Genomic DNA, 24,955 nt, shown 5'->3' on the forward strand with positions numbered 1-24,955 from the left:
TGTGGGTATCACTTACTGGTGTCCACTTCAGTTACAAGGATGGGCTTCGAGAATTGGATCCGGAATCCCCAGGGGTAATCACCTGTTCCTTTAGCGATTCTTACAGTTCGTTCACGAACTAAAACAAGACAAAAAAGTGAGAGAAATAAAACACCTGACGTCGTGTATTTCTAATATAGCTGGAAAAATCCCCCGCCCTCAGAGGCAGATGCTTTTTTGTTATTTTGAATTGCAAAGAGCACTGGCTACAGGTGAGACTCTCTGTTTAAACTGGTAATTTGTAAAAAAAGAAAATAAAAGGTATACACAATGTACATTTGTAGATCTGAGGAACGGAACCAGGCACATACAAATAAAGCCATAGGTGTTACCTGCTACGGGTCTGGGCCTTTTGCTAAGACACCTGGGGCTGTTATCCGGACTGGCATCATCCCCTCTGAACACCCAAGACATTGAGTGGAAGATCTCAGTGTAGAAACCTCTCTCTTCACTTTCACCACGCAGACCTAGATCCACTGAACGGCCATCCTCCGAGTTTACTGGAAAGTGACAATAAGAGAATGGATTTGTTTCCCTATCCCAGAATCTTTTTTATTATTATTCTTTTACGGCAAAGATATAGAGAGGAATTCAGTGTAGTGCTATGGCAGTTGTTCCATCAGTGGAAGCGTTTCATCTTGCCAGGGGGAATGATCTGGCCTGAGTGAGGCACATTTCAAAGGGCGCACATGTAAATGGTTTGTAGAGGACCATGAAACTCACTGGGTGATCCTAAACACTATTTGCTGAAACTGCCTTATAAAATAGGAGGGGAGAGGAGAGAACAGTCTTGGAGCTCCCTGGAAGAAGGGCACAATATAAATGGAATAAAAGTGGTGAACATAAGTGTTACATTTTTAAAGGTTTGATCCAAGGAGGCTGTTAACTGTTTCAAGCTTTCTAGATTTGGTTTCCAAATATATAAAGTTAGAAAAGGTCAGGCTTTGCGGTCATTGTAATGAATTACACTTATGGACGGTAAAATAATCTGATTTTCAACACAAACACACGCACAAATGGTTTGGAGGTAGTGCATATTCACAAGTCCAGAGGGTGTAAAGTGCATGCATGAGTCACATTCCCACCATGTACAAATGATGCAAGATAAACTACTTGCCCAATGCCATTCAGTTACTAAGTCAATGGCTGAGCAAAGATTTGGACCAAAGCTTCCTGAGCTCAAGTCCAATGCTGGTGGCATTTATGCTCAGGACACTAAAAACACTTCTTTTCTGTCTGTACATGTATGGAGATGTAGTGGCTGTTCCAGGTTTGAGGGCAGTCCTTGGGCAAGATGGCTTCTTCACCCCCTTTTCCCATGAGTGTCTACTCCTTGGCTACTGTCCTCAATGCTCCCATTTGTTTGCTCTGCCTCTCTCTGGGCCCAAGCCTACACGACTGCCCAGAATGGGAGTGCAAGGCAATTGGAAGCTGCTGCATCATATCCATGGTGCTTTCATGGCTCAGAGAGGAAAGATGAACAGGCAGCAATAGCAACAAAGAGCCTGCAGGATCCAGGCCTTGGTAGTGGGCTCCACAGGGTTGTGTGGGTGCCTGATGGTGCCGAACCATGTAATACTACTAACCAGGAACAGAAAGCAGGAGAGAGACACTTTCATTCTGATGCAAGCCTATGCAACTTGGGACCACCCCCCCTAATTCCAGACACACATTGCCAGACATGTGCCCCAAAACTGTACTGCTCCTGTTTTTACAGCTAAACAAGGAGGACCATCAAACCTTGGTGGGCTGCCATGCATAGCTGATATGATGCCTTCAACTTGGGAGGTCACAAGTTGCACATCTAGCCAATTTAGTTTTTACATTCAAGCTAGAAAATGTGGGGAGGGGAGAAGTATTTGGTGTCACACAATCTATTTTCCCTTTTTGTTACCCTAGGAATCTAGGACACACTAATTTCTATGTCGGCATAAAATCAGAAAAGTGGCTCAAAGACAGACTTTTCCCCATCCCACTGAAGCTCCATTGATTTAATGCCCCGCTCCCCAGTTCAAGTTGTCTGACCTCCTCAAACAAGCACTCTGGTGCATTCTTCTTGCTTAGGAAAACAGATGAGGCTTCTGGAGATTCAGTATTATGAGCCAGTATTCAGAGATGCTTGTTAATGTCAAGAATAGAAACTGGCAAGCAGCGGGTGTGTGTGGGAAGGAAAAAGTGAATCTATAATAAGTAATATCACTCAAGCAACGCTGGAGAGGTTTGAGCATTCGTGTTAATCTTGACTCTTCAGTTCAGGTAAAAATCAATCTATCAGCATCTCAAACTTTATTCCTTTCACATTTAGCCACCTTCCATTTTATCCTGCTAAGTTTAGAACCAAAAGCGCCTCTTTTTATGTGTGTGTCACAAAAGCATCTTAAAAATATTCTCTTCTTCCGCTTCTGAACACAGGACTATCTTTATCATTGACCAACACATTTCGACAAGGTCTGAGGACCTCCCTTATTCAGCTCAGTATTACAGAGGCAGAGTTACAGAAAGCAAACATTTCTCTGTGGCTCAGTTTTTACATGCCAGGTTTTTCTTCCCATTAGCTCCCTCCTAACAGGTAACATAACCTTAGCGTACTTTGATCATGGAACAGAAAATCACAAATATAGACTTCCACACAAAAGCCCACATGAACTTACCTTTGTGTTCCTGTTTTGACCACTGAAGGTCCATGTGCCACAAATCTACTATCTTTGTCAAAATCCACAGGCTTTAAAGCTTAGTGATTATTGTTTAGGGTTGCACTGTGTAAAGACGGAGAGGGAGTTTCCCAGGAGCAGATTTGATCATATGGATGAGTGATTCACAGTTAATTCAGTCACTCAGACAGCGCTCATCAACATGGTGTTACATAAGGCATCACAACATTCATGATGTAGCACTTCCAAGTAGCAAGTCATTAGGCATGTCACATTTCTAGGTACAGGGCAGTGTTTGATTTTCTAAATACATGATTCAAAGAATCATGCAGTGTGACAAGCCCAGTGCTTGTTTGTGGCATCTGCTACTGAGTGCTTTTCAATCCACACTGTACAGTAACCTTAGAATTTAAAGTCACTCCATTATACATGATACCAACTAAACCTATCTTACAAAATGATAAAACATGGACATGATTTAGACTCAGATGGGTCTGTTTGGAGCATAATGCGGCTTATGACCTACAGTACGAAGTACTGAGTCATCATGCAGATTAAAGTTGTGCCAAACCTCATTCTGTCTGTATTTATGGACCCAACATCATTTCACTGAATGAAATCCAACTACCTCAAACTCAGAGTATATTGATTGATTTCAGTGGATCTACTCTAAATACATCCTGATGGGGTCACGAAGAGTCGGACACGACTAAACGACTAAACAACAACATTATTTATACCCCACCCATCTGGGAGGCTTCCAACAAAATATTAAAATACAGTAATGCATCAAACATCAAAAGATTCCCTAAACAGGGCTGCCTTCAGATGTCTTCTAAAAGTCTGGTAGTTGTTGTTCTCTTTGACATCTGGTGGGAGGGCGTTCCACAGGGTGGGTGCCACTACCAAGAAGGCCCTCTGCCTGGTTCCCTGTAACTTGGCTTCTCACAGTGAGGGAACCGCCAGAAGGCCTTTGGCGCTGGACCTCAGTAGCTTGTGATGCAAGTGGGCCCACAGGACTGCCTTTGGCAGACAGTAAAAGTGGCACTCCTGCCTAACTCAGTTACGGTACTGCTGCCTGGTCCTTAGTTTAGACAAGTAGAAGGAAAGCCCAGCAAAGAACTAGAGCAGCTTCCCTCAGTCTGGAGACCTCCAGATGTTTTGGACTACAACTCCCATCAGCCCCAGCCAGTATGGCCAGTAGTCAGGTTGATGGAAGTTGTAGTCCAAAACATCCAGAGAGGGTAGCCTGGTCCAGAGTCTTGTATAGATACACTCCATTGAACCAATTGATAGGACTTGTATTACAAAAAGGATAGGCACTGCTGCTATGAGGAAAGGCAATTGCTATGCTCTTGCACAGCTCCTGGCCATTTTTTTTAGTGGGGATGGCCAGGGGATACGTTCCAATAGATTGTGCATCATGTGCACCAAAGATGTGGATTTCAGCTGTGCTCCAGAACAGCTTTGGGAGATATATGAAGCCTTTTGCAAACCTGACACGGATTAACACTTTAAACCACACATACACAAACTCTTACCACAATTTCTTGAGCTGTGTCAACAGGAGTGTTCACACATTGCATTCAGCAAGTGTGCAATCTGTCTACACAAGTCCGAGCTGTACCCTTGTACAGTTATTCACATGTAGTGTTCAATTAATGCATGGTCTGTGTGCGTAAAAATTGAGCTATCAAGTGTATACTCTTTCACACAAATACCTATAGATGTGTAGAGATAGATTGTACATGTGTGCAGCGTAACATGTGAACAAGCCACTTCTGCCAAAATTCCCCAGAATGTCAGGAGTAATTGGTTGTTGGGTGGCTATGAGGAATGCTCAATGAACAGCCATTTGACAGAAACAACTTGATCTGGTTCCTTACTATATTCCACACAGCCCCCCCCCCTTCTTCTGGGTTCAACTTCTATTTGGCTGGAGGATTGCTGACTATCTGCTTCCAGAGGAGTGTTTAAAGAAAGTGGTTGGGGTGAAACCAATATTAAGTCAAATAACTGCCAGATAAATGTGATTTTTGGCAGGGTGAAGCAATTGCTTTTTCCTTGTTTCATGGATGACAGTTAATTGCATTCTGTACTTGTGATGTACTCATTAGAGGAATCTTCTGCAAAGGCATAGATAGAGTGAATTAATTTTTGATTTGTAAATATTGGGATAGGTTGAATATGAGCAATGGTACAGTTGATGAATTTGGCTATTTTTGTTTTTATTTAACCTTCTCTCCCCCCCCCCTTCTTTGGCAAATTCTGAAAATAACTGGAAAACCTCACCAATTTGTGGGGGAGGGAGGATTCCAAATGCACAAAAACATCCCATTTCCAGTGAAAAGGATACAAATAAATAACCTATATGCAACTCCTTTAGTGGTAGATGTAGCAGCAATAATTAATTATGTATTTCAGGCATATAGTTTCCCTAGTTTATTTTGATATGTACGTTCATCTAGTTTTACTGACCAATCAGAAGAAGACATCTGCATGTGTGTATCGAAGCGTTTGCTGTTCCCTAGACATTATGATTCCCACTTGGGGAGCCCATCAGCCTGCACTACAAATTCATTAGGCTTGAACGCTATCCTCTTGAGACTCCAGACTAGTATATTTGGCATACTTTTAAACAAGTGAAAGGAAAGCAGAAATAATAATGAGCTAGAGGAATAACTTTTAGCCAAGAGATTATGAAGGTTAATCCAATCAGTGGAGGTCATGGAGAAAACCCCTTGAGAATTGTATCTATCTGAATAGAGGGGAGATTTTATTTCTGCATCTGTGACACGATTCTGGAGGGGTTTATTTCCACACTCCTACACTGAATATTGTCTAGCTTTGTGGAAAGCCAGTAGTTGCTAGGGATCAGCGTGTATAACAGCTAGTTAAACTGTTGTACGAGGGCCTGGGAGGCCTGGGTTCAAATCTCCAATCAGCCATGAAGCTCACTGAATGACCTTGGGACAGTCGCTGTCTCTCGGTGTAATGTATCCTCTTGGAGGATAAAATATGGGAAAATGAGGGGGAGCTAGGTAAGTCATTTTGAGCTCTTTGGAGTAAAGGTAAACACAGATAAATAGATAAATAAAATGCAGATAAATAAACGCAGATAAATAGATAAACCTAACTACACACACACAAACCCAGACTCTGACCCCCATAGGTAAAGGTAAAGGGGCCCCTGACCATTAGGTCCAGTTGTGGCCGACTCTGGGGTTGCGGCGCTTATCTCACTTTATTGGCTGAGGGAGCCGGCGTACAGCTTCCGGGTCATGTGGCCAGTATGACTAAGCTGCTTCTGGTGAACCAGAGCAGCACACGGAAATGCCGTTTACCTTCCCGCCGGAGCGGTACCTATTTATCTACTTGCACTGTGTGCTTTCGAACTGCTAGGTTGGCAGGACTGACCCCCATATCTATAGATAAATAGGTGGAGAGGCATGCTAAAAGAGAATAGGGCCCAGATGTTCTCTCTGTGTATTTAACCATGGTTTATAAAGCTTAGAACACATGTCATGCCCATTTGTTCTTTTCATCTCTTCTGCACATGAGGCTATGGTTCCCCTATCATGTTTTGTTCAAACCATGGTTTCCCATCCCATCTAAGCTGTTTAGAACAAGAAAATGCCATGCCATGCAACGAGCGCTCCTCCCTTCAAACTGGAAGAATTTATTCATAGCTCTCTGTATAAATGTCTTTTCCTGACCAATGCAATAAATGTGGAACACTCACTTGATCCTTCTGTGATACTGCTGATTATGGAACTCCCACCAGCCGAACCACATCTCTTGCTGTTTTGGAATTGTTTCCTTCGTCTGGCCCAACGATCTACTGCTTCTTCATGGGAACTGCTGGCGTCATTTGATGCTTGCTCATCAGACAGTATTTTGCCCGTGTCTTCCAACGCAGCAGCTACATAATTGCACAATTTTCAGGAGGGGAAAAAAAGCAAAGTGTATTTACTATTAAATACATGTTACAAGCCATGCTCCCTCTTCTACGTCAGGATAAAACTGCAAGCCTACTTTTATTTATTTGCAAGTAAATTATGTTGAAATGAGAGATTTACTTCTGTATACTTTCACAGAAGGGATGCAGGTGGTGCTGTGGGTTAAACCACAGAGTCTAGGACTTGCCGATCAGAAGGTCGGCAGTTCGAATCCCCATGACGGGGTGAGCTCCCGTTGCTTAGTCCCTGCTCCTGCCAACCTAGCAGTTCGAAAGCACATCAAAGTGCAAGTAGATAAATAGGTACCGCTCCAGCGGTAAGGTAAACGGCGTTTCTGTGCGCTGTTCTGGTTCGCCAGAAGCGGCTTAGTCATGCTGGCCACATGACCCAGAAGCTGTACATCAGCTCCCTCGGCCAGTAAAGTGAGATGAGCGCCGCAACGCCAGAGTTGTTCGCAACTGGACCTAACGGTCAGGGGTCCCTTTACCCTTTACCTTTTACCTCTGTCATTGCAACCCACCCCCGCAACAAAAAAAGAGATACCGAGCATCATTTCAAAGGAGGAAGCTAGAGGCGGTATTAGCAGATCCTTTTTTTTTTTTTTTTTAAAGGGAATCACTCAATGAAACCAAAGAGGAGAAAAACCTGTCTTGAACATTTGGGGTAAAGCTTTGTTTATAGAAGCTCCCATTGTTTCTTGAGAAGGAAGAAGCAATGGCTACTTTACATGGGTTCTGCAAACATAAAGTCTTCCCACTTTCTTTAAAGAGATCAGGATCTCCATTTGCACTCTGGATCCCAACCATAGCTGTCAACTTTTCCCTTTTTTTAAAAGGGAAATTCCCTTATTCCGAATAGGATTCCTCACAAGAAAAGGGAAAAGTTGACAGCTATGAGCCCAACATAAAACTCTGTTGCAAAGCCATTTGCTTTTATAACTTTGGACTTTAGTCCAAAGCACGGATGCCTGCAAAAACACTTGTTTACTGGAGTGAGGCTCCCACCAGAACAGGCATGAACAATATTAAATCAATGTACAGTTTCAGTACTCTAAGCCAGGCTTCCTCAACCTCGCCCCTCCGTATGTTTTTGGCCTACAACTCCCATGATCCCTAGCTAGCAGGACCAGTGGTCAGGGATGGTGGGAATTTTAGTCTCAAAACATCTGGAGGTTGAGGAAGCCTGCTCTAAGCAAATCAAAATAAAGGGTTGCATCCAATGCTAGTCCTATTCAGTATACACCCATTAAAAATAATGGACACCGCTAACTTATGTTTATTAATTTTAATGGTTCTTCCCTGTCTAAAACTTAGTTGAATGCAAAATTTTACAATTATATTTGAATATAGACTGGGCAATATGTATTCAGGTGGCTCTATCTGTGTTATACACTTGCCCGCTTACATGCTTACATATTTTACAGGCACAAACAGTGCAGTCCTAACCATATATCAGAAGAAATCCCCACTGAGTTCAGTTCTGCTTACTCCCAGATAAGTGACTTGTGTATATAGGATTGCAGCCTAAATAATCAAAGGCTAGTAACTATTTCTAAGGCTATCACCCAATGAAAGAAATCTTAGTTGATAAATATATGTTTTAGTTGTGATTAATTGGTTAAATATAGTGTTAAATTTGCACATTAGAGAAAATAACTTTTTAAAACTAAATTAAAAAATTGTCCAGTAGCACCTTAGAGACCAGCTAAGCTTGTTCTGGGTATAACCTTCCATGTGCATGCACACTTCTTCAGATACACTGAAACAGAAGCCACCAGACCCTTATATATAGTGGGAGGGTGGGGTGGGGTTTTTCTCAGAAGGGTAGTAGGAGATGGGTGATTGATTCAATGGGTATGGTAAACCTGTTGACGACTGTTAACGACTGCAATTATTCCTACATGAAAAAGCAAGGGATAGTATGCAGATGACCAAAAATAGCTTTAGCATATGTAATCAGACAAGAATCCAGTACAGTGGTACCTCTGCTTATGAGTATCTCTGGTTACAAATCCTTTGGGATATGCATGCAGCAAACCTGGAACTATTTTTCTGGGTTTTGCCACACGCACATGCACAGAAGCGCTCTACTGCGTCACACGCATGCACAGAATAGGCACCTCCAGTTGCAAAAACCTCGGGATCCGGCCAGAGCTCTGGAATGGATCCCGTCCACAACCGGAGGTACCACTGTATTCAGACCAGGTCTCTCCATAGTTTTCAGTTTAGTAATAAGTTGCAATTCAGCAACTTCTCTTTCAAGTCTATTTCTGAAATTCTTTTGTAATAAGACAGCTGCTTTGAGATCCTGTATTTTTTTAAATACACTTCATTAGGATTGAATGCATGTGTCACAGTAGGCATGGGGATTTTTATCTGCTGATCTTTTACAAGTGTTTGTATTTTGAATATTCAGTTTTTAAAATAATCTTCCCTGAAATCAATTGGAATCTCTTGAAGGTTTTGAACTGAGAAATTTTACCAATTAATCTACTCAACACTGTGGATGGACTTCAATGCCACACTCTTCCAATTGTTTCACCTGCGAACGCATTCCACCTTGTCTGACCAAACTATTTCCCCTCTCCTCCTCCCATGTACTGCGCTGGAGGTTCTTCTGAATCATGGGTAGGCAAACTAAGGCCAGGAGGACCGAATGCAGCCCAATCGCCTTCTCAATCTGAGCCGTGGACAGTCCGGGAATCAGCATGTTTTTACATGAGTAGAATGTGTCCTTTTATTTAAAATCCATCTCTGGGTTTTTGTGGGGTCTGCCTGATGTTTTTACATGAGTAGAATGTGTGTTTTTATTTAAAGTGCATCTCTGGGTTATTTGTGGGGCATAGGAATTCGTTCATTATTTTTTTCAAAATATAGTCCAGCCCACCACATGGTCTGAGGGACGGTGGACTGGCCCACAGCTGAAAACAGTTGCTGACCCCTGTTCTGAATACTTCTGGGTACTGTGAAAGTAAAGGTAAAGGGACCCCTGACCATTAGGTCCAGTTGTGGCCAACTCTGGTGTTGCGGTGCTCATCTCGCTTTATTGGCCGAGGGAGCCGGCATACAGCTTCCGGGTCATGTGGCCAGCATGCCTAAGCCGCTTCTGGAGAACCAGAGCAGCACACGGAAACACCGTTTACCTTCCCGCCGGAGCGGTTCCTATTTAGACCACAGTGCCACCAATTTGCTGCAGTGTCCACCGGGAGGTGTAATCATATTGCAGGGAACTTGTTTTCATAACATTGGTTTAAGCCTTTCCCAGCCTGGTGGGATGTTTGTGTTACAACGTCCATCTGTTCCAGACAGCACACTGGTGGGAGTACTAGTTCAAAACACATAGAATCTTAGAATTGTCTTGGAAGGAACCCTTAGGATCATCCAGTCCAACCCCCTGCAATGCAGGAATATGGAGATCGAACCTGCAACCTTGGCATTATCAGCACCATTCTCTAACCAATTGAACTAGTAATACACAGAAAATAAACTATGCAGGTTTTAAAGCACAAGAAAAAGAAATATTAAAGTGACAACAGTTTGCGGTGAGGAGAGGAAAACCAAGCTGCCCTTTAATAATTTAGAAATTATTCACTTTGCTGCTTCTTTAACAGGGATGGGAGTGGAGCTTTGAGATACAGTGTTCTTCCCGGTATACACTTTCCAGAAACTAAAAACTTCCTTTCCTCCTCACAGGGAATATTTGGTTGCCTCTTTGTTTATATCCATCTCTATTAAGCTGCCTTTTCAGCATCCTGTCCAGGAGCAGGGTTTATAAAGCCAGTCATGTGCCCTTTAGATTATTGCTTCTTCTTCTTTATTTATGCCTTAAAATGTTCTTATAAATTAAGGCAGCAATGATATATGCATCAGGAATCACAGCACGATAAGGGGAACAACCAAGTATAAAGAATGATGAAATATCTAAAATTTGACATAGGTTATGAAACTATTCTCCCCCCCCCTTTTTTTTACCTTGCCATCTTTCAAGTTTCAAAATAAGCTTGACACACATCTGGAGGATAGTAAGCTGGCTTGGGCCGCATATAAATAACTATTTGGCCTGCTATGACACATGGATTTAAGGCCATCTGAAGAAAGAGCTACTTGTTTGTCTGAACTGGCCTTGAAGAAATTGCAGTGTTTGGAATAAGTGCCAGGGGCCTTCCAGACTGTTGCTATTTTTGCAGGTAGGATAAAACGGCACACCGGCCAACACGCAATCCAAATAGATTTTATGTTTTTGCGCAACAAACCCATTTAAAAATGAAAACCTAACTTTTCATGGTCAATGATGGAGGAATGCAATGGAAAGTGTTGGATAACAATTGCTTCATGTAACATCAAATGGTTTCAGCTGTATGTTGCAGTGAATTCTGGGAAGTCTTTCAGGTGCACCCTCATTTTCTACAGATTCTGTCTAGGCCTAGACTCAGCCAGTGACCCCATGCAGTTCCATGTTTTAAGGAAAGACGGGCAACTCTATTTTAGGTAAGTTGCCTGACATTATTGGCTTGCTAACTTGGGAACCCCATTGGACACAATTTGAAAACAACTGGATTAGAGAAAGAAATACCTTACTGAAGGATCATGTTAGCATTTTACCAAGCTTACCAGCATTCCCAAGTCCAGCTCTACTTTGCTTATATGTGACATTTTGAGTTTAAAGCATATTAGTATTAATTCTACTTAGAACAACTGGGGCCTACTTTCAGAAGGCACTGGGTCAAGGAAGGTATCTGCACAAACAGTAAGATGAGGCAGCAAAAATACGTGTCCTTCAAGCAGGAGTAAAACTTTCAAGTTGTGTCTAGACTGCTCCTCCATTGGAGCTAAGAAGGGGATCCCTTTATGATTAACAAAGCTGACTAGTTCTCAGAAGGACCCTTTGCCTTGATGCATAAAGTAAGTAATGTTTCCAAGGAATGTAGAAGTACTTACCTGTCTGGTTGTTTGGCAGCAAAGTCTCTGGGCTCTGGCCCAAATCTGTCTTTATTTCACTTTGTACCTCTGGTTTTTCACAACTAGGTTTGAGTAACTCCTGCACTTGATCTGTTGCTAAATGTTTTCCAGAAAGATCAGACGAACATATATCTTGTTTGCTGGAAAGCATCTCGGGTGCTTCAGTATCAGTCAAAACCTGCTCATCTTCTAAAGAGCAAGATTCAGCATCAGCCTGGGCAGAAGCATCTTGGCAATCTTCATGCATGTCTTCAGGCATCTCCTCAACTTCTGCAAAGCTCTGGGATTCATTATCAAAATCTGGTTCCTCAGCATCCAACAGAGGTGACATAAATGCTTCTCTTATGCTGCAAGGCAATAAGGGCTCCTTTTTTATTGCCAAGTCAAAAGAGTCTGCCACAGACTTTCTGTCACCTTGAATGATAAGTCTTCTTTCTAATTCTCCAGTTATTACAGTCATCACTGATCTTCTCCGTTTCTTCGTTATATCAGACTCTGCAATACTCAGCTGATGATTTCCATTGGGCTGTTCTGCAGAGAATTGGCCTTGGAGGCTTTCTTTAGCAGCAATGTTATTGTCATCTTTATCGTCACTAGACTGGTTTCCAGAATGCAAGGAAACTTGATTTAATAATTCTTCATTCTGTAATTCGATGTATGCCTGGACTTTGTAGTGATCACTGCTTAGAACCTCAAATTCATTTCCACCATTTGTGAATTCTGTGTATTCCTCAGATACATCTAGTGTTCTCAGAGGCTCAATGGGTCCACATTCTTCCTTATGTTCTTCATTGGAATTGGAATTGGCAATGGTATGAAAATCCTCTCCAGCCACCCAATCCATTTCTCTACAGTCCTCTATGTATTCTAAAGAGTGATCCATGAAAAAAGCATTGCCTAGATTTTCTTCCAGCTCAGCATGATACACAGTCATTTCATGGTCATACGAGGTGAAGGAATAGCAGCATTTAAGATCTCTGAGATTACCGAACAATGATGCAAAACTTGAGGAAAGTTCTGTACAGCTGGTAGGTGTATGGGCATTCTTGATGTAAGGATTCGATGCTTTGCTAGGCTTGGGTAGCACTTTTAAGGATAAAGATGGCATTGAATAGAAACCAGAGTCTCTTCTAGGGTGAAATGATGACAATATATCAACAGGGGTGGCTGGGAAAGAATTGCTTCTTGTGTTTTTTGATTCCATATGTGAAACACGCATAATATTCCTTGTGTCTATTAGACTGCTGTTCCTTACTTGGTGAGCATCACTCATCTCATCATTAGGTTTCTTTCCAGGATATATTTCTCTGGAACTGCAGTCTTCTAGAGGAGATTCTCCAGTATAGCTAAATTCTGAAAAAACAATTTCTTTATAGAAATCTTTTCCATTGGCACACTCCTTCCTTCTGTCACCTTTCTCTTGACAGAGATCACTTCCTTCTCCACAATTTAAGGCAGCTGAGAAAGTATCTGACATGTTCATGTCACCTGATGGACTTAAGGATACAACTTCAGTGGCGCTATCTAAGCAGATTTCCTCAGAGTCAGCAAACTCAGCTGGTGGAGGTATCGGGGCATACCACTCTGGACCCATGTAACTTGGGAATGATTCCTCCTTCTCCTGAAAGCTAAAATCTGACTCAAAATCTGAATAAGATTCCTCGGTGGTAGAATAATCTATATCACTGGACATGTTTCCATATTTTGAGCTCCTAGCCGGGACACATTTCCTTGCTTCAACACCACGCTCGATACTAACCCTTAGTTTCTGCTTCCTATTGATATATTGCACCTTGATTTCCTTCCCTACAATGCTAATTGACATGGATGGATTTGGGTTACTGGCCATTTGGATTTTGCATTTAGATGGTGTCTCATATTTTCCAGAAAGATGGCTGGATGGTCTTCGCTCCTTGTGCTGCTTACAACAGTGGCTTTTATGAGAACACCTATTCTTAGGACATTTCCATTTTCCAGATGCGGAGTCTGCTCCAGGAAGTGAATCTTCCTTCACTTCCACTTTCATATTAAAGGAACCACATTTCACTTCTGCAATAAATACATTCTCCAACTGAGGAGAACGTACACTGTCGGAGTTGCATTCCAGTGTGATGTTTCCTGTTGAGGTTTCTGATTCATCAACACTTATCACTGCTAAGACTTCATCTTGCTGAGTAGAAAAAGAGAGCAAAGGACAATCTTTTTCTTGTTTTCCTTCTTTTGCACTGTCAGATATGTTTTCTTCTTCTCTGTTTTCAAGAGCACCCTCATTGTTCTTTCTCCCATTCTCTAGTGTGCAAGAATGATTGCTTCTATTTTTGTCTGACTGTCCCATGTCCTCAGCTCCATGATTATTAGCTTCTACTGGGTGCTTATTTCCTCTGCCTTCAACACCTTCAGTGTTTTGCTGGCATCTGCAGATGACTGGCATATGTTCGTCTGAAGAGTGAAAAGTAAAGGAAGAAGAACATTACTATTTTTAAAGAACACCTGGAAATCTAGGCTGGGTTGGGTTGTTGTCGTTGTTTTTTGGAGAGTCAGAATCATCTGCACTATACATTTAAACCAGTGCCATATCACTTTAAACAGCCCCCCAAAGAATCCTGGGAGCTGTATTTTGTTATGGTTTCTGATAGTTGTTAGGAGATCCCTATTCCTCTCAGACGGCTACAGTTCCAAGACTGGTGTAACAGTCAATCCTCTTCCCAGTAGCTCTGGGAGAAGACTAGGGTTCTCTTAACAACTCTCAGCAGCCTTAGCCAACAGCAGTTCTCAGGATTCTTTGGAGAAAGACATGGTGGTTTAAAGTGGTATGGTACTGGTTTAAATGTATAGTGCAGACGGGGCCATAGCTGGAATGAGGATACATTGCTCATAGTCCCCTGGTTTGCACAACGTGGAAAGCCAAACTTTGGTTTACCAGGACCACACAAATGTGCTGGCTCTTGGAGAGGAGTTTACACCTGCTTTGCTCTTCCTCAGCCCTTGTGGAGGAGAGTGCTTTAACCACAAGCCGAAATTCAGACGGCACACGAAACCAAACCTTGGCTTATTTGCCATGCTGAGCTAAAAGGTTCAGGTTTGGAGCAAATCAGCTGTAATCTGCTCCTTGGGAGCTTGTTACATGTGAGTGTGACCACTGTATATGCGGATTACATTTGGTGGTAAAGCTGGTTTGTAGGTTTTTGTGTTGTTTCAAACAGTCTGGAAGCTCTGATTCGACCTGAGATGCTAGGCAGCCTTTCTCAACCTGTGGGTCCCCAGATGTTGTTGAACTACAACTCCCATCACCCCTAGCTAGCAAGGCCAGAGCTCAGGGATGATGGGAGTTGTAGTCAAACAACATCTGGGGGCCCACAGGCTGAGAACCACTGTGCTAGAGGGTCCATCATCATCATCAATGTGTTGGGCATACCTTGGGAAATAACGACTCTCTCAAACCACTTTTGATTGTCTCGAAAACATTGCCTGTCTCCATCGTTATTGTGAGCTTCCAAAAACTCTACTAATCTTACGAAAGGTTATTTTTGGAAGCAGTGCATGCATTCATAATTGCTGACTTGCAATATGCCAAACAGTTGATTTCTCCGCGTCTCCCCCCCCCCCCGACGCTCAACAGTACACCCCACTTATATGGTACATACTTATTATGCTCAGCTGCTCCCACAGTTCACAAGAAGCCATCATTTGTCATACTTGGCAGCAGCTGCGTTTCCCTTGGCCCCTACACCCTGCCTGTATGAATTCATCAATAGCAACTAAGTTGTCATTACTATGCTCAGTCATAATATTCCACATCCAGAATAAATGAATTGTTATAGATCTACCAATACAAGTCAGCTGGAAAGCCTGATGACTTCTCTCTCGGGTCCCTTCAATGGGTGGTCGCCTTTCCTTTTGGCAGGAAGCCGAACAATCAGTGTAATTGACCTAGCTCCACTGCAAAGGGCATGAAAAACTCTCTTTTGGTGTCCTAGTTGCGTGAGAGCGTGGTTTGCATAGAGGAAAGTTTCCATGGTCTCCTATTATTGACTGGCATCTTGCCCTCCATTTAGGCCATGTGGTTCATCACAAGGGGTGATAAATATCATCATCATCAACAACAACAACATCATCAGCCCACCTATCTGCTTGGGTTGTCCCAGCCACTCTGGGTGGCTTCCAATGTAATATAAAAACATAACTAAACATCAAGCATTAAAAACTTGTGTGTGCTTACATAAATCCTATAAGCTCTCTATGTAAACAATCAAGAGCAAGTATATAGCATAGAGGGACGCGGGTGGCGCTGTGGGTAAAACCTCAGTGCCTAGGACTTGCCGATCGTATGGTCGGTGGTTCGAATCCCCGCGGTGGAGTGAGCTCCCGTCTTTCGGTCCCAGCTCCTGCCCACCTAGCAGTTCAAAAGCACCCCTAAGTGCAAGTAGATAAATAGGTACCGCTTTATAGCGGGAAGGTAAACGGCGTTTCCGTGTGCTGCGCTGGTGCAGGCTCGCCAGTTGCAGCTTCGTCACGCTGGCCATGTGACCCGGAAGTGTCTGCGGACAGCGCTGGCTCCCGGCCTCTTAAGTGAGATGAGCGCACAACCCTAGAGTCGGACACGACTGGCCCGTACGGGCAGGGGTACCTTTACTTTACCTATATAGCATAGAAACTGCACAGTGGTGTATCTGAGGACACAAAATATTCAGTGGTGACTGAACTCACTGAGAATTTGGACACTGAACTGAGCAGAGTCTGCATTTCACCTATTAAGCATAAAGTGAAAGAGTTAAAAACAGCCTTCTGAAAAGTGCATATCCTGAAACAAACTGTAATCCCACAGGGCTGAAACCTCATCTCACAAACCTACTGCTCTCACTTATAATTTTTTCAGAGGAGGAGGAGTTTGGATTTGATATCCCGCTTTATCACTACCCTAAGGAGTCTCAAAGCGGCTAACATTCTCCTTTCCCTTCCTCCCCCACAACAAACACTCTGTGAGATGAGTGAGGCTGAGAGACTTCAGAGAAGTGTGACTAGCCCAAGGTCACCCAGCAGCTGCATGTGGAGGAGCAGAGATGCGAACCCGGTTCACCAGATTACGAGACTACTGCTCTTATTAGCTTATGGAACACATCAGTAATTCCAGCAGAAAATAGCTTTATGACGCTGCACCATATTGATTCCCATTATTTATCTTTGGGATGCATCCCATCCCACTGAGCACAGGCCACATTTTTGGCAACTGGAGCTTGCAAGGGAAGGAGTTTTCAAGTATCACCAACCCAGTCCCTATTATCAGGTAAACCTTTGTTGCAAACTTACTTTCCCTGGTATCTGAGCTTTTCCTGCTCTTGTAGCTTCTCCTCCTTTTCCTGCTCATGTTGGAGGCCTGAATGTTCTCAGTGCTCTTCTGCTCTGCAATGGGATAGGGAGATAATCATTAGAAAGTATTCATTTTCAGGTTTGCTCTCCTCTTTAATTTATCTCCTTTTCCAGGTCAATATCTACAGATAAGTTCAGAACTAGACAAGAAGCCCAAGCTGACAGTATGTTGAATGGCTTTACCTATCATCTGATACAGCACCAATGCCCTTGCAATGTTGGCAAAATGCAGTACAGTGGTACCTTGGATTACGAACCTTTCCGGAGGTCTGTTCTTAAACCAAAGCGTTCTTAAACCGAGGTGCACACTTTCCCTAATGAGGCCTCCCACCGCTGGTGTTCGGTTTCTGTTCGTCTTCTGGGGCAAAGTTCGCTAACTGGAACACCTACTTCCACTTTTGCGGAGTTCGTTGGCCAAAGCATTCGTTAACAGGGCTGTTCATAAACCAAGGTACCACTGTAATTGGCTGGTTCTCAATGGAACTGGTAGAGTGGACAGAAGGGAGACCAACAGCAGGTGGAGCCAGAACCAATGATTGGCAGAGCTACTTAGAGACATAGAATTGTAGAGTTGGAAGAGACCACAAGAGTCATCTAGTCCAACCCCCTGCAATGCAGGGATCTTTTGGCCAAGGTGGGGCATGAACCCACAACCCTGAGATTAAGAGTATTACACTCCACCGACTGAGCTATCCAGCTGCTCTTAATTCTAGTTTTGTCCCCATCCTTGGCTCCACTGAGTTGTACAAAGACATCTAAGTCAAGGAGCTATCAGCCAATGCTACCCCCTCGGACTGCTTGCAGGCAACACGGCAGGCAGGTGGGGCTTGCTGTGGCCAGATTGAGGGGCAATGCTCTATTCAATGGCAAAATTTCGTATTTTTGAATGTTATGTTGTTCCGATTCAGTTTTTCCGAAACACTATTTGAGGGACGTGGGTGGCGCTGTGGGTTAAGCCACAGAGCCTAGGACTTGCCGATCAGAAGGTCGGCAGTTCGATTCCCCATGACGGGGTGAGCTCCCGTTGCTCGGTCCCTGCTCCTGCCAACCTAGCAGTTCGGAAGCACGTCAAAGTGCAAGTAGATAAATAGGTACCGCTCCAGCGGGAAGGTAAATGGCGTTTCCGTGCGCTGCTCTGGTTTGCCAGAAGCGGCTTTGTCATGCTGGCCACATGACCCGGAAGCTGTATGCCGGCTCCCTCGGCCAATAAAGCGAGATGAGCGCTGCAACCCCAAAGTCGGTCATGACTGGACCTAATGGTCAGGGGTCCCTTTACCTTTACCTTTATTTGAAGGCTCGGGAAGTATTAGGAATGGCCAGTGAGTCATTCACACCACCCTGATCAGATAGATACTGTATATCTTGACAAACCAGGTTGAATCCAAACTAAGTCGTACTTGGTTCCACCTGAAACCAATGGAACCAGTTAGCCATGAATTCTGCTCAACTAATTTAGTCTGGCTCCAGATTGAACCAGTAGGTTGAAATAGTAGATTTGTTCCATTTTTCCACATTCCAGAAGTTCAACACTGCTTTGCTAGATGGACCAATGGTCTGGCCCTCTCTAAGGTAGCTTCTGATGTTCCCGAATCCCCTCTCAGCCATGAAGCACACTGGGTGTCCTTGGACCAGTCACAGCCTAATCTACCTCAAAGGTTGTCATAGAATCGTGGAGTTGGAAGGGACCCTGAGGATCATCTTATCCAACCTCCTGCAATGCAGTGATATACAGCAGTCCCATAGGTAAAGGTAAAGGGACCCCTGACCATTAGGTCCAGTCGTGGCCGACTCTGGGGTTGCGGCACTCATCTCGCTTTATTGGCCGAGGGAGCCGGCATACAGCTTCCGGGTCATGTGGCCAGCATGACAGAGCAGCACACAGCAATGTCGTTTACCTTCCCGCCGGAGCGGTACCTATTTATCTACTTGCACTTTGATGTGCTTTCAAACTGCTAGGTGGGCAGGAGCAGGGACCGAGCAACGGGAGCTCACCCCATCGTGGGGATTCGAACCGCCAACCTTCTGATTGGCAAGTCCTAGGCTCTGTGGTTTAACCCACAGCGCCACCCGTATCCCTACAGCAGTCCCATACGGAGATTCAGTTTGCAACCTTGACATTATCAGCACCACGCTCTAACCAATTGAGCTATTGTCATGAGGATAAAATTGGGGGGTGAGAACATATGTTGCCTTGAGCTTGTTAGGAGGAAAAGTGGGATAGAATAAATGAATTAAATAACACGATTTCACTAGGTTTTTCCAGTGCTTGGTTGAGCTGGAGCACCCAACACTTGACCACTGCCTTGTCAATCACTTTAGGTGGGGGAGAAACTGTAGTCCCTGAATATTATGTTTGACACTTTTTATTTTTAAAAAAGACAGTAGCAATCATGAAACAGGCATCCACTGCCTAATTTAAGAAGTGTTATTCTCTACAAACAAAAAACATCCCTTCTAATCCCACAGGTAATTCTAGCAGGGCTCTCCCTGTTTAACCTCTCTGTTTGGCAAAGTGCTGAATATAGTGCTTTAATTACTGATTAAAATCATACAGAGCTTAGGAGCTTGCCAGGTGCCACTGTGGGCACTGCATGAAATGATGATGAGTTTCATTCAGTGGCAGTGCAATTTTAAAGTCCAAGGCATTAATTGACAGTGCTGCAAGAGTAAAATATTTTATAATGTCAGATTATAAATATAAAAAGCTGCTACAGAACTCAAGATATCCGTTTTTTGAAGGGTGTTGATAGGAAGTTTTTAGCTCTGTCACTTGTGTTGACATGGTACTTAGAAAAATCTCTATTTTTAAAAAATGGAACACTTTAACTGTCAGATGATGAAAAGATAGACTGCGTGAGTTTCCCCTCCACTCTTAACAGCAGAATATAGCAATATATACCTTTTTGAATGTACAGCCATCTTAAAAGGATCAACTTAAAATGGGCGCTTTCAAAGCTCTGCACAAGTAACAGTGTGATTCATCATTCTTATGGATCGAAGAGTCACACTAATACCTTAAGCAATTTCCCCCTTAAAGAATGTCTCTAACATCTCCACTTAGGGAATAACTTTTTTATGGGCTGCACAATATCCCCCGAAAAGGTTGGCTAAACAAATCTGATAGAGGCAGAAATGGACTTAATCAAAATCAGGTGGATGATATTTATCTATGAATTTTTCTAGGTCCGAAAAATCTTGGTTTGAATGTCTGGATGCTACCCAAAAGGTTAAGCAAACCCGGAACAAAGTGAATTTTGCGACATCTCCTTGGCACTTTCAATTCACATTAAAGGGAATGTTCATGTATGTAGGGAAACTTCTCTCTCATAAGACGAGAATGCAGGGTCATCCAATGAAGCCAAATTATAAGAAAACATATGAGGTGCATGAACATATTTCTATTTATTTGTTTCATGGGTTTCTTCTGCTTCCCTCTTCTGCAGCAAGGAGACGATCAGTACACTATATAAAGATATAGCTGGAGGAGGAAGAAATCATTCCAGAAAGCTTATTACATCTTACAGATGTGTTGGCTGTAATCGTGGTAGATTCTGTTGGAATTTATTAATGTTCCTTTACCACACTCCGCAAGGCCATGTGAAGATCAATGTCCATAGACCATCTGCATCCAGCTATCCTAAAAAATAATTTAACCTGGCTTCTTACAGACCTCACAGAGAAGCCCAAACTTCAAACGCCCTTCTTCTTGCCCCTGCATAAAACAGATGATCCTTTAAGAAGCAGATACAGGTAGGTAGCCGTGTTGGTCTGCCGTAGTCAAAACAAAATAAAAAAATTCCTTCCAGTAGCACCTTAGAGACCAACTAAGTTAGTTATTGGTATGAGCTTTAGTGTGCGTGCACACTTCTTCAGATGTTCTTCAGACTGAAACAGAAGTCACCAGACCCTTATATATAGTGAGAAGGTGGGGAGGGATATTACTCAGAAGGGTGGTGGTAATGGGTGATTGGCTGATAGGTGTGGTAAACCAGTTGACGACTGTTAACTGCAATTGGTCTTACAGGAAAAAGCAAGGGATGAGATGGCCAAAAATAGCTTTATCATGTATAATGAGATAAGAATCCAATGTCTCTATTCAGACCAGGTCTCTCCATGATTTTAAGTTTGGTAATAAGTTGTAATTCAGCAACTTCTCTTTCCAGTCTATTTCTGAAATTCTTTTGTAATATGACAACTACTTTGAGATCTTGTATAGAATGTCCTGGAACACTATATTGAAGTGTTCTCCTACTGATTTCTCTGTCTTGTGATTCCTGATGTCAGATTTATGTCCATTTATCCTTTGGCGTAGGGTTTGGCCTGTTTGTCCAGCATAGAGAGCTGAAGGGCACTGTTGGCATTTGATAGCATACACAATGATAGCATACACAATTAAATATTCCTGAGATGGTATGTTTGATGTTGTTGGGGCCAGTAATGGTGTTGTCTGGGTGTATGTGGCAGCAAAGTTGGCATTTACTGCTTTAAGAAGCAGTTTGTGCTCTTCCAATCTGCCATTAATTTAGTGAAATCAGGTGGAATGCCTTGAGTTTTTAAAATCAAGATTTCTTGAGTTGAAAGAGTGCTAACCTTAAAAGCCTGGCAATTGGCTGCGTGAGCTCGCAAGAAGCTGCATGCAATGGTATGAAGTAAAGGTAAAGGGACCACTGACCATTAGGTCCAGTCGTGACCGACTCTGGGGTTGCGGCGCTCATCTCGCTTTATTGGCCGAGGGAGCCGGCATACAGCTTCCGGGTCATGTGGCAAGCATGACTAAGCCGCTTCTGGCGAACCAGAGCAGCACACGGAAATGACGTTTACCTTCCCGCCGGAGCGGTACCTATTTATCTACTTGCACTTTGGTGTGCTTTCAAACTGCTAGGTTGGCAGGAGCAGGGACCGAGCAACGGGAGCTCACCCCATTGCGGGGATTCGAACCGCCGACCTTCTGATCAGCAAGTCCTAGGCTCTGTGGTTTAACCCACAGCGCTACCCGCGTCCTAATGATATGATAGGAACATTCTTATTAAAATACTGGCGAAGAGTCTCACAGTGGCATTGTTCCCAGCGGACAACGCACCCAATCCCGACACATGTGTGTGCAGTCATCTTACGTAGCCTTCTAAAGAACTGCACCGGATGTCTTCAGTTGTTTTCCTTCCCCGCCACCTGCCACACTGCAGGTTTCTCTTCAAGGTACGTTGAGTCTAATGGGAATGACACTGATCCAACAATCCTCAGACATATGAATGGCCCCATTGACTTCCATAAGGATTACATGAATGAATGAGGATTGCAAGATCAAGTCCTTATCCAGCTCCTAAACTTAGAAAGTACCTAACACCCTACTTTCCTCGTCTCAAAGATGGCAATGCTGCTCAGCCATTTACAAGATTAGACTCATGCCATATGGAAATAGTGTTCATGTCACAAGGTTATTCCCAAACAAGTAGCAGCATTTTGGCTGGATCCAGAATAAACAGTTAACTAACAAAGAAGTTACTAATATTTGCCCACCAAATCATTAACGTTTTTTCTTACGGCACCTATCATTATGTGCAATACCTGCCCCAGCATGAAACCTTATTTTATTTATAAGCTGCTAGCTTCTAAACTGCTTATTTCTGAAAAACAAGGAGAGAAATGACTTTATAATGAGGAGCATTGGCTGGAAAGAAAAGACAAACAGAAGTTGTCAGGGACTATGAACAAAATCAAGAAGAGGGCCAAAACAAAAAAAGAAAAAAAATGGAGTGGAATTTTATAAAATTATTTATAAAATAATGTGATTACTTTTCTCCTGTGATGAAAAGTTTGGTTAAAATAGCACATTTCCAAAATATGACTTTTATAGTCATAAAACATTCATAGTATCTCAGCCTTGGTATCAAAATCTGCAGTTTGTTAGACAACTCAGTTGGTACAGCAAGAGACCTATGATCTTAGGGTCATAGGTTTGAGCCCCACCTTACACAAAAAATTCCTGCATTGCAGGGGGTTGGACTAGATTGTACTTGTGGTCCCTTCCAACTCTACAAACCTGACTCTGTGCAATAAAGCATTTTTCTTTCACTAAAAAAAACCCAAGTGCGACCATAGCATCATAGAATGCACAAAGCATATATCCCTTCAAAATGATCTAGTTTTACCACTCTGGTCTTTAACACCTTCAACTTTTTAACAGCTCTTCCTTTCCACTGGTTTATTCATCTCTTTCAGACTTTGCATTTTGCAGTTTCCTCCACAATACAATATACTAGGCAACAGACCAAAGCTTGCACCACAGGCAGAGAACTTCCTTCTCATTTGCTTGTATTGCTTCTTGAAAATCTCTGTTATTATTCATGAGCCTCTGGAGGCATGAATAATAACAAAGTGTTGTGAATGTCTCAAAATTTCATTCATCTAGCTTTACAATTCTCCAGTGATAGATACCGGTAATTATTTTTATCAGCAAAATGAAAATCTGGATCCGAGAAAAATTATTTGAACTTGGTCCTGTGTACTCTTCCCCCAACAAGGGGAAAAAACAACGTTGGTGGAATATGATTTTCCATGGAGAAATGGCGCAGGGAAGGAATAACCTCACATCACTTTCCAAGTTTCCAATCTAATTTTTTTAATTTTAATTTTAAATAAAATGCAGCCATGGAAGAACCCAGACCCTAGAAGTTCTAATCAAGAAACTTCTACTTCACGTCTCGATTGACTCGGAACTCATTGAGATTAAATTTAAACACAGATTCAAACCACGGATTCCTCCGATGGATTCCTATGAGAATCCCTAATTTTCTTAGCCAGAACTTTCTTACCAGCTTTGCCTTGACCATCAATCCAGCCCAGGTGTGTTGGTTGTATGTAGTTATTAATTGAAAAACCAAACAGAGCCTGAGAAGACATCAAAACTAGTACTCTAATTAACTGTAGTTGAAAATAATTATCAGTATTGATATTCTCTTCAGTTTTGATTTACTCCCTGAAAACAGTATGAAGACTCTTTAATTTTAGACAAAATCATAATTTTGCTCTCTAGTTTCCTGGCAATGGAAACAGTGCGTCTTCAGGGATAAATCAAAACTGTTGTAGAATTACAGCGCTGTGGCTGTAGAGACCAATGTAGGAGATACGTACCATGATGTATCGCTTTTTCATTCATATTAGAGGTGCAGAGCCATGTGATGTTTCTGTTTTCTGGAGAATTTTGAATTGCAAAATTTTCCAATGCAGTTTAATTTGTATCCAAGCTTTTTCTGATGTGCTGAAGAGTGCTCCAATTTAGCATTTTTATTTTACCTGTATTTAGTACAGAAAGCTAGAAACTTTTAAACTGCTAAGAGTGACTAATGTTGGACTTGAAATTGATACCTATAGATTCTCATTAATAAACTTATGAAATGGAAATTTTTATGTGGAAATATAAAGCACTGGAAAATTTCCCACTTCACACTGTGGTATAAAATGTGTGTGTGTATAAATCTTAGAATTATGAGTTGCCCTCAAAGGCAGCAGAAAACAATTGAAAGCAAATATACAGATAACTATTTTTTTTCAGAGGTGGAGTTGCGTATTTCTAAATTACCAGATATCACCCAAAGCAAAATCTGAAGTGAATTTCGGATCCCACTACAGCAAATCATCTTTAAAAGTGTTTTGTACCTTTTGATAAGACTAGCAAGATGTTCAGAGGATTTACTTAAAAGTATATTCTGATATAGTCAAATTACACACTTGATGAAGTAAGCAACAATCCCAAGTACACTTATTCACAGAAGTAAACAGCATTGCATTTAATAAGATTTGCTATAAAGAAACTGGGTTAGGCTTGAACTTGCTGAGTAAAAAAATAAAATAAAAAAATAAAAAACACACTTAAAAACCTAGAACTAATTTTACTCTGAAGCTGATTAACAGTACAATCCTATGCAGTTCTACCCAGAAATAAATTGGACTGAATTCAATTGGACTTACTTCTATGTAAATG

The 24,955-nt window shown here is 42.4% G+C and overlaps 1 protein-coding gene across 1 annotated transcript in view; it reads right to left on the reverse strand.

Moving 5' to 3' along the window:
- Window positions 1-17,002, reverse strand: part of LOC310744828 (uncharacterized protein) — a 41,078-nt gene extending 24,076 nt beyond the window's left edge. Inside the window, exons 1-5 of the mRNA XM_083576534.1 lie at window positions 16,915-17,002; window positions 11,587-14,046; window positions 6,433-6,612; window positions 372-539; window positions 17-118 (exon numbers count right to left, since the gene is read on the reverse strand). Coding sequence (XP_083432660.1) covers window positions 17-118; window positions 372-539; window positions 6,433-6,612; window positions 11,587-14,046; window positions 16,915-16,972 — 2,968 coding nt within the window. The 5' untranslated portion in view covers window positions 16,973-17,002. The remainder of the gene's footprint in view (window positions 1-16; window positions 119-371; window positions 540-6,432; window positions 6,613-11,586; window positions 14,047-16,914) is intronic.
- Window positions 17,003-24,955: the final 7,953 nt, after the last annotated feature.

This window comes from Podarcis filfolensis (genome assembly GCF_964270895.1).
Source record: "Podarcis filfolensis genome assembly, chromosome: 11".
NCBI lineage: Eukaryota > Metazoa > Chordata > Lepidosauria > Squamata > Lacertidae > Podarcis > Podarcis filfolensis.